This window comes from Octodon degus, unplaced genomic scaffold (assembly GCF_000260255.1).
Source record: "Octodon degus isolate 3935 unplaced genomic scaffold, OctDeg1.0 scaffold00236, whole genome shotgun sequence".
Classification (NCBI taxonomy): Eukaryota; Metazoa; Chordata; class Mammalia; order Rodentia; family Octodontidae; genus Octodon; species Octodon degus.
Genome location: NW_004524812.1, coordinates 3,029,377 through 3,039,476, shown reverse-complemented (window position 1 = coordinate 3,039,476; position 10,100 = coordinate 3,029,377). Strand labels below are relative to the sequence as shown.

Genomic DNA, 10,100 nt, shown 5'->3' with positions numbered 1-10,100 from the left:
CTCAGGATTTATCCTGAGACCCTGTACCTCAGATTGTAGATCCTTTGTCAGTGTCAGCCATGTGGATGAGTCACGGCCATTGCTTGGCCAATGTGCTGTCTGTGAAAGCTTGAGAGAATGTTTTCTCTCCATGTGACTCTCCTTAGGCACACTCTACATCATCGATCACTTTCCTTTTTTGGCACCATAATCTCCTTGATCAGAAAATTTGAGACATGGCTGAGTTACATGATGTTACAGTACAACTTCTCATATGTCCTGAGTCTTAATTGACCTTGGAAGGCTAGGGCCAAAATGTTGGCTTTCCTTGCTGCTCTCCTTTTTCTCTAATTTTTGGTCTGCAAACTTAGATTGTTAACCCTCCAGAAGAGAAGCTTATTGTTATTACCATACAACCTATGCTGTTAAGCTTAACCTCCCTATCTGAATATCAAACATCTTAGGCATAACATGGAACAGGTATTTTTCATCAAGTATTGATATCATATGCTTGTTTTTATAGTGCAAAGGCTTAAACCCAAGACCTTCTGCATTCCAGGCAAGTACTGCTTCTAAGCTATACCCCCAACCAATGTGTAGGATGGGGACAGGATCTCACTAGATATATAGTTCAGGGTGGCCTTGAACTCACTGTGAAGCCAAGGATGGTCTCAAACTTGGGGAAATCCGCCTGCTTCCACCTCCTGAATGCTGGGATTACAGGTGTGTGCCACCATACTTGGCTAGATTTTCATTTTTGACAAAGGGTTTTGTTGTGTAGTCCAGGATCTAGACTACAGGATCTGCTGCTTCAAACTCAAGGTCCTCCTGCCTCAGCCTCCTAAGTGTTGAGATTATAGATGTGTTCCACCCAGCCATGTATATACAGTTGTATATACCACCGTGGTAAAGATTTTGAATATTCCCAATGTTATACTATGTTTTTAATGAAAGTTTTATAGTTCTACATTTTTAATTAGTTTTTGTTTAAGGTATAGGAGTTAAATTGTGGGGCTGACAAGATAACTCAGTGGACTAAGTAAGCACCTGCTTAGGCAAGCACAGGGACTGGGGTTTGATCCCCAGTACCCCATGCCATGCTGGCCCCAACCGCAGGTGTGCTGAGCTGGCCATCAAGACAGGGCATGGTGGTGCAGGCCTGTAATCCCAGTGCTGGGGAAGCTGAAAATGGGAGGATCACTACAAGTCCAAGCTGCATAGGGAGACCCTGTACCAAAAACATGAAAATGAATAAGTAAAAAATAATTTTAAGAGTTACTTTGTGGGGCCAAGGAGATAGCACAGTGGAATAAGTGCTTGCCTGGCAAGCACAAGATCCTGAGTTCGATCCCTGGTACCACTAAATAAATAAATAAATAAATAAATAAATAGAGTTCAATTGTGGTTGGTTTGTTTAATTTGGTTTTGCTTGTTGTACAAGGATCCCTAATTTTCTAACTACATCTGTCTGTCACCTCACTCATACACATTGTTGTATGTATTGATAATTCCTTCTTTTTTTTAAATATAACATTATTTATTTATTTATTTAGTGTGTGTGTGTGGCCAGTTCAGCCCACCAGGGGCTGGGTCTGGCTGGCATGTGGTGCTGGGGATTGAACCGTGGTCGGTCTCTGCTTTTGCTTAGCTTAGCTTGTTCTAAGGAGGTGCTTTAGACCACTGAGCCATCTCACCAGCCCCCATAATTCCTTCTTGTTGCTCAGTAGTGTTCCATGGTATGTGTGTATCAGAGCTAAACCATTGAAGGATATTTGGACTGAGTTTGTTGAGGCCTTTTCCAGACAAAGTTGCTGTAAGTGTTCATGTTGGACCTACATATTCATTTCTGTGAAAATTCCAAGAAAGCAGTTGCTAAGTTGTGTGTAATTGATGTTTAATTTTGTAAGGAAGGGCCAAATTCAGAGCGACTATACCAATGATGGCAAACCTATGGCATGCGTGTCACAGCAGGCTGTTTGTCATCATTGAACGCTCTAAAAAGTTCACCATCAATGAACTGTACCTTTTTATATTTTTACAAGCAGTGTCTGAGGGACCCAGTTTCTCTGCATCCTTGCCAACATTTAGTGTTGTCGCTTTTTTATTTGGGCCATTCTGATAGGTTTATAGTGATTTTGTACTGTATTTCTCTGGTAACTAATGATGTTGAGTGTCCTTCCATGTGATTATTTGCAGTACCAGTATACTCTTTGGTGAAATGTTCTATTAATGTCTTTTACTCATTTTAAATTTTATTTGGGGCCTGAGGATGTAGCCTAGTGTTAGAGCACTTGTGTGAGGCACGGAATTCAATCCCTGGCACCACACACACACAGAAAAAGGTTGCATTTTTGATGAGTTTGGGGATGACCAGTCTTATGTCAAGTATGTGGTTTACAAATATTTTCTCTTGGTCCTTAGTTTGTCTTTTAGCAGGGTCTTTCAAGAGCACAAGTTTTTGTGGTTTTTCTTTTTTCGTTGTTTTGTTGTTGTTGTTGTTGGAACGAGGGATTGAACTCAGGCCCTTGCACTTGCCAGGCAAGCACTTATTCTACTGAGCTATCTCCCCAGCCTCAAATCTTTGAGAAGTTTTTTTTTTTTTTTTTTTTTTACCGGGGATTGAACTCAGGCCCTTGCGCTTGCCAGGTAAACACTTATTCTACTGAGCCATCTCCCTGGCCCCATTATTTCCTTTTATGGATCATACTTTTGGTGTTAAGTCTAAGAACTGTTGGCCTAGCCCTAGATCTTGAAGACTTTCTCTTAAGTTTATAAATAAAAAGTTTCTTAATTTTGCATTTAAGCTCATGATATATTTCAAACTCATCTCTGTATAAGGTATGAGAGATTATGGCTAGTTGGTTTGATTGGTTTTACCTATAGCTTCCCATTCCCTCCAGTACCAATAGCTACCTCCATTGAATTTTTTATTGTATTATTTTTCTTTCTTTTTTTATATAAATTTAGTGCCAGGAACTGAACTCATGACTTCATGCTTGCCACGCAGATGCTGTTCCACTGAGCTGCATCCCTGGCCTTCCTCCATTGAATTCCTTTTGTACTTTCGTCAGTCATCAGAGAATATTTGTGTGGGTCTATTTCTGGGTTCTCCCTCATCAACTTTACACCAATAGATTTGTTGAGTTTTGTTTTTTGAAATAAGGTCTTGCTGTGCAGCCTTGAACTCTGAGCATCCTCTTGCCTCAGCCTCCCACATGTTGGGATTACAGGTGTGCACCACCACACTGGCTTGCCAATAGATTTAGCAAACGGTGATCATTTATTGTGGATAAAATGGTAGTAGTCTATCGTTTTATTAGTCTATCATTTATTAGCCGGAATGCTTCTAGGAAAGAGATCTTCTTCAACTCTTTGGTTGCTTTGAGATACAGTTTGTATGGGAAAATACAGGATAAATGCTTGCTTTCTTCCTGATATTTACTTATTTGCTGAATAATGACTTGATTCCCTCTATCCTCCAAAGGTAGCCAATGATGGATTGGTAAGTATTATGAAGTAATAGCTTTCAATCTGTTTGATGTGTTTTGGTTCATCTTGGTTATTATCTATTGATACTCAGGTTGGCTCACATTGCCAGTAGGAATCTATTCAGATTGGCTTCTGAGTTCACTTGTCACAGATACTATGATCTTTGACAGCTTCCTTTATTCTAGGCACAAGATATCCCAGGCTCATCTTAAACATTTCCTGCCCCCTGGTTGGAAGCAGCCATTTCTCCAGGGATCCTGATTCCTTTTCATGAGAAATGACGGTTACCACAGTCTGGATGTTAGCAGCTCAGCAGCTCTTAGCACTCTCAGTATTTCTATAAATATATAAGTATAGTAATTTTTATATAGTATGTATGTGAAAGGAAAAAATAGGGCCGGGGAGATGGTTCAGTAGAATAAGCGCTTGCCTGGCAAGCACAAGGGTCTGAGTTCAATCCCTGGTTCTGCAAAAAAAAAAAAAAGGAAAAATAAATCATTTTGATACTTTCAATTCATACATACATAAGGCCTTATGTAAAATTTTTTATTTTTATATCTTACATGTCCTTTGCTTAAAAATTTTGATTCCTAATGAGTATCCTAGTAGGTAAATATTTTAGGGTGATATATTTAGTTTTATAGCCAAGATAATCTGTTGATAATCCAGTGGAAGCAATGAGATTAGCTCATTTGAAGATTTTTACAAAACTACATGTTTAAAAAGAAACTATGTGTTTACCTGCTTTAACTGTCAGTATATTAAATTAAATTAAATAGGTACAGCCCTCGTTTGATGGAAAAAATTATGCAAATGGCAGAAGGTATTGATATTGGCGAGATGCCATCATATGATCTGATGCTGTCCAAGCCTTCCAAAGGTCAAAAACGTCACCTTTCAACATACGATGGTGAGTATACTTGTTTTTGGAGGGTGGGATTTGAAGAAACACAGTGGTGTTTTTAAAATGATGCAAGTTAGTTATATGGTTTACATAACACCAGCAACATTGGGAGTTCCACACAGACGAAAGATTTTTAACTTAGGTATAGTTTTTTTAACTGATTGAGTTTATTGGTATACCTTAGTTATACATAATGCTGACAAGGTACAGTATTTTTGAGGATGCTAAAGACAACTGAAAACTAGGAATACTGAGGTCATACTATAATGCTATCCTTGAAGTCTGTGCCATGGAACATCCTTCTAACTAGAAAACCTTATACTGTGTTCATTTGAGTATGTAAGTAACTGAATCCTCTCAGATAGGTCCAGGATAGACCAGTTTTCTACTGAGCAGTGTTAGAGGGAGGAAAGAAGTGCTAGTGGCTGATAGAGTCTCCATGAGTTCTTCCATAGCCTTAGATTTGGCAGCCCCCACAAATCTGGTTTCTGGATGTTCTAGAAATAGAATGTTGCAAATACCTTTGTGTATAGAATAGGACAGAACTAACATTTTCAGTTGAAAATTTTTGAAATTTTTGATAGTTCCTTTTTTTTTCCTTTTTGGTCTTTGAGAGAGGGTCTCACTATGTAATTCAGGTTGGCCTTGCCCTCACTTTGCAGCCCAGACTGGCCTCGAACTTGCAGTGATCTTCCTGCCTCAGCCTCCTGCGTGCAGGGATTACAGGCGTGCACCACTACTCCCAGCCTTTTCTTTCATTTTTTAGTAACAACTATGCAAAACACCATCACAGAGTTATTCACCCGATACAGAAGAGAAAGGCTTTGTAAGTGCCTGTGGTCATTGTTGCGTTAGAATCATCTGTACCATTTGCATTCCTTCTATGAGCTTTTCTGCACAGATGAGACGCGCTTGTCCAGTGCAAGTACAGAGCATGTTTCACCTGTGCTTTAGCTCGTTCTGTGGAAAGGCGTCTGTCTACAAGGCATGCGTGGTGGTTACCTGCATAACTGATTCCACGGTGTATCTCCTATCAAGGTCTTTCCTAATGCATGGAAAGATAGGGAGTATCCCTCATTATGGTGGATTTTTATATTGATGTGAGTCCTTTCAACCCACATGACTTGAAGATTTTGTGATGGGACATATTGTCCATTGGTACAGCTTGCAGGTGATAGGGCTGCTTCTGTTTTCCTGCTTGGCTCATTTGAAATATTTCCATTTTAATGAATTGTAAATTTCACTCATTCTATAGGTCAAAATCCTCCTAAAAAGCAAGCCGGTTCCAAATTCCATGTGAGACCTCGTTTTGAGCCTGTACATTTTGTAGCTAGTAGTACAAAAGATGAAAGACAGGAAGATCCTTATGGTCCTCAAACAAAAGAGGTAAACGAACAAACCCATTTTGCCAGCATGCCAAGAAACATCTACCAAGATTATACCCAAGACTCTTTCAGTATCCAGGACGGGAATTCTCAGTATTGTGACTCATCAGGATTTATTTTTACAAAAGAGCAGCCTGTAACAACCAACATGTATTTTGACAGTGGGAACCCTGCCCCAAGCAGCACCTCGCAGCAGGCAAACCCTCAGCCAGCTCCTGAGCCTTCACCATCACAGACATATCCTGAGTCAGTGGTAGCTGAGAAGCAGTATTTTATTGAAAAATTAACAGCGACTATCTGGAAGAACCTTTCTAATCCGGAGATGACTTCTGGATCTGATAAAATTAATTATACCTATATGCTAACTCGTTGTATACAGGCATGTAAGACAAATCCCGAGTATATATACGCTCCCTTAAAAGAAATTCCTCCTGCTGACATCCCCAAAAATAAAAAACTTTTGACAGATGGTTACGCTTGTGAAGTTAGATGCCAGAATATCTACTTAACTACAGGTTATGCTGGCAGCAAGAACGGGTCCAGGGATCGAGCTACTGAGCTAGCTGTAAAACTCCTGCAGAAGCGTATTGAGGTTAGAGTTGTCCGGCGAAAATTCAAGCACACAATTGGAGAGGACCTTGTAGTATGCCAGATTGGCATGCTTTCCTATGAATTTCCTCCAGCTCTGAAACCGCCAGAAGATCTGGCGGTGATGGGCAAAGATGCTTCCGGGCAGCCCATTTTTAATAACTCTGCCAAACACTGGACCAATTTTGTCATTACAGAAAATGCAAATGATGCAATTGGCATCCTTAACAATTCTGCCTCGTTCAACAAAATGTCAGTTGAGTACAAATATGAGATGATGCCAAATCGCACATGGCGTTGCCGAGTGTTTTTGCAGGATCACTGCTTAGCTGAAGGTTATGGAACTAAGAAAACAAGTAAACATGCAGCTGCTGATGAGGCTTTGAAAATTCTTCAAAAAACACAACCCACTTACCCGTCTGTCAAAAGTTCACAATGCCATTCAGGCTCCTCACCCAGAGGATCTGGGAAGAAGAAAGATATAAAGGATCTTGTAGTTTATGAGAACTCTTCCAATCCTGTGTGCACCCTGAATGACACAGCTCAGTTTAACCGAATGACAGTTGAATACGTCTATGAAAGGATGACAGGCCTCCGCTGGAAATGCAAGGTGATTCTAGAGAGTGAAGTCATCGCAGAAGCAGTTGGGGTGAAGAAAACGGTCAAATATGAAGCTGCTGGGGAGGCTGTGAAAATCCTCAAAAAGACCCAGCCAACTGTCATTAACAACTTGAAGAAAGGAACTGTTGAAGATGTGATCTCAAGAAATGAAATCCAGGGCCGCTCTGCTGAAGAGGCTTATAAACAACAAATCAGAGAAGATAATATAGGAAATCAGCTGCTAAGAAAGATGGGTTGGACGGGTGGTGGCTTAGGGAAATCTGGTGAGGGCATACGGGAGCCTATTTCAGTCAAAGAGCAGCACAAGAGGGAAGGGCTTGGTCTTGATGTGGAGAGGGTCAATAAAATTGCCAAGAGAGATATTGAACAGATCATCCGAAACTACGCCCGCTCGGAGAGCCACACAGATTTGACTTTTTCTACGGAGCTGACTAATGATGAGCGGAAGCAAATACATCAGATTGCTCAGAAGTATGGGCTGAAGAGTAAGTCTCACGGGGTGGGCCATGATAGGTACCTGGTGGTAGGCAGAAAAAGACGGAAGGAGGACCTACTAGATCAGCTCAAACAGGAAGGCCAGGTAGGGCATTATGAGCTTGTTATGCCCCAAGCAAATTGAGATCTTACTAATTTATTTTGTAAATGCCTAATGAGGCAGATTTATTAAATGCTACAAGTTCTGGTTGCAGAGTATATTCATTCTTAAAATGTTTCACCTTGTTCATTTCATATAGTGCTTTATTAGATAATGGAACCTGAAGAATTCTATCCACTTGTATTAGCTTAATCCAGCAAGTGATATTGTGCAGTCACTGTTCGTGTCTTTGATATTGCTGTGCCACTCAGATTATAGTAGTTTGTACAAGCAAAAACACATCCAAATGGAATTTCACCCCAAGAAATTCACATGTTAAAGGGCATAGCACAGCAATCTGCTACAATATGTAAAGTCGCTATTGGCTCCAGTAAAACTGCAGTTTTAATTCCAGACCTACTGAAAATGTCAGATCATTTTGTATTATCTATTTTCATCTTTGTGTGAAGCCAGTATAGAATGTTTAACAGTAAACTGTATGTGTAAATGTCCTTACCAACTAAATGATGTAAAACTTTCTTAAAGTAATTTTAGTGTTCTTTTATTTATAACTTCTTTCATGTGATGTCCAGTATATTGGACGTGACTTACTGTATCTTGTGATATATGGGTTTTAATGAATTCTAGTCTTCATGCCGAGAGAGCACTACTTGAGAGAGCGATTGAAAAGTTTCAAAAACTTTGACTCAACCTGACGAAGGGAAGCTTGAACTGTTCTTGGTGCCTTGCAGAGAGACTCACAGCAACTCTCCCTTGTAGCTTTCACTCAGTTCGGATACACAGCACATCCAGGGCAACCACAGCTGTGGTGGAGCTTGGTAAAAGACTGAAGATACTTTGGTGCTTTGATGAAAAGGTCGGTTGGCTGGTCCCTCTCTCAAAAAGCTTATTAAGTCCCAAAAGCCAACTTTGTAACATATTTAAAACCGCTATTTTCGCTTATTCCTGGAATGTAAAAAGAAAGTGTATAAAATGAATTAGTGTATGCTTCCTGAATAAAAAAGAGCCAAAGTTAATCAAAATGATGGTATGCTTATTTCTGGGCGACAGCCGCGTAGCAACACTGCAGGTCTTTGGAGAAGGGAAGTGATGTTTGCACAAAACATTTCAACACCAGAGCATGTGTGGATAAACATAGTAATGTAGTAGTTGGGGACAAATAGTTATCAGTTACCCATCACTTTTTTGTGTGCACCTATATTCTGGCTTCAATCACATCTTGTGATTTTGGTTCTGTATATCAGATAAACAAGTGTAACCTCACTGATGAATATTAATAGTGATAGTTAAACACCAGTGAAATGATTTGAGGGTGATTGTGTTGTTCACAGTGTCTTCAGTGAGCACCATACTTGATGTATACTTAGCCCACAATAGTCATTTTCTTTTAAAAATGCACTAAGATGCTATAGTTAAATGACTTTTTAAAATATGAAAGGATTAGCCTTTAGACCTGGATCGCTCTAACTTGTAGGCACTTACAGTGACTGACAGAGTGTGTGGTAATTACTGTCTTCCTGTAGTGTGTGTCCTTTTTTGACACAAGCTCTTGCTCTGTAGTCCAGGCTGGGCTTCAGTTTGCTGTGTGGCCCAGACTGGCCCCCAAACTTGATGTTCCTGCTGCCTCAGGCTCCCAGGTGCTGCGACTACAGACATGCCCCACATCTGGTTTATAATTTTTTTTTAGCCTACAAGGTTCTCACCAGCCTTGGGAAGCTGTGGTTTAATGAGTTAGCCAAACCCATCTTCAATTTTCTGTGTAACAGTGGCTTTAAAAAATCACAAGATAGGGGCTGGGGAGATGGCTCAGTGGAATAAGTGCTTCCCTGGCAAGCACAAGGGCCTGAGTTCAGTCCCCAGTTCTGAAAAAAAAAATCACAAGCTATAAAATCTGTATTTGTTTCTCTCTTTACATTTCTTCTTTCCCTAACTGATTTTTTTAGAAAGTAGGGAAATGTTACATATAGATCATTTGTTCATATGAGCCCAACTGAAGATTAATGTAGTTATAGTTAAGGTTCCCAAATAATTAGGTAAAGTATATACAAATTTGGTTCCTGGGTTTTTTGGGGTGTGTGTGTGTGTGTGTGTGTGTGTGTGTGTGTGTGTATTTTAGGGAGGGATCTACAGGGTGTTCAGGGTCTCACTACTAGATGAGCTCATAATGATCTGTCTGTTTACAGCCTCCCAAGAGCTGGGATTACAGGCGTGCACCACCATGCCCAGTCTCATTTGCCAGGCGTGGGACCAGCACAGCTCTGCATCTGCTTGCAGGTGCTTTAATCCACTGAGCTGTTTGGAGGGCGGTTTCTGTTTTGTTTTGTTTTTTTGTTAGTACATTGTGTATTGTTACTGCCAAAGTAGTTTCTCATATTACAAGATATAGGCAAGGGGCTGGTGAGATGGCTCAGTGGTCTAAAGCACCTACTTAGAACAAGCTTAGCAAAGCGCAGGGACCACGGTTCAATCCCCCAGCACCACATGCCAGCCAGCCCCGCCCCCCCGGTGGGCTGAGCTGGACACACACACACACACACAC

At 40.5% G+C, this 10,100-nt stretch overlaps 2 protein-coding genes across 3 annotated transcripts in view; one reads left to right on the top strand and one right to left on the bottom strand.

Moving 5' to 3' along the window:
• The window catches only part of Nkrf (NFKB repressing factor), a 26,479-nt gene extending 17,896 nt beyond the window's left edge, over positions 1-8,583 (top strand). The window contains exons 2-3 of the mRNA XM_004645695.2: positions 4,248-4,378; positions 5,628-8,583. Of these exons, the coding sequence (XP_004645752.2) occupies positions 4,248-4,378; positions 5,628-7,585 (2,089 nt within the window). The 3' untranslated portion in view covers positions 7,586-8,583. The remainder of the gene's footprint in view (positions 1-4,247; positions 4,379-5,627) is intronic.
• Ube2a (ubiquitin conjugating enzyme E2 A) overlaps positions 1-10,100 on the bottom strand; it is a 30,310-nt gene that overhangs the window by 6,053 nt on the left and 14,157 nt on the right. The window lies entirely within an intron of this gene.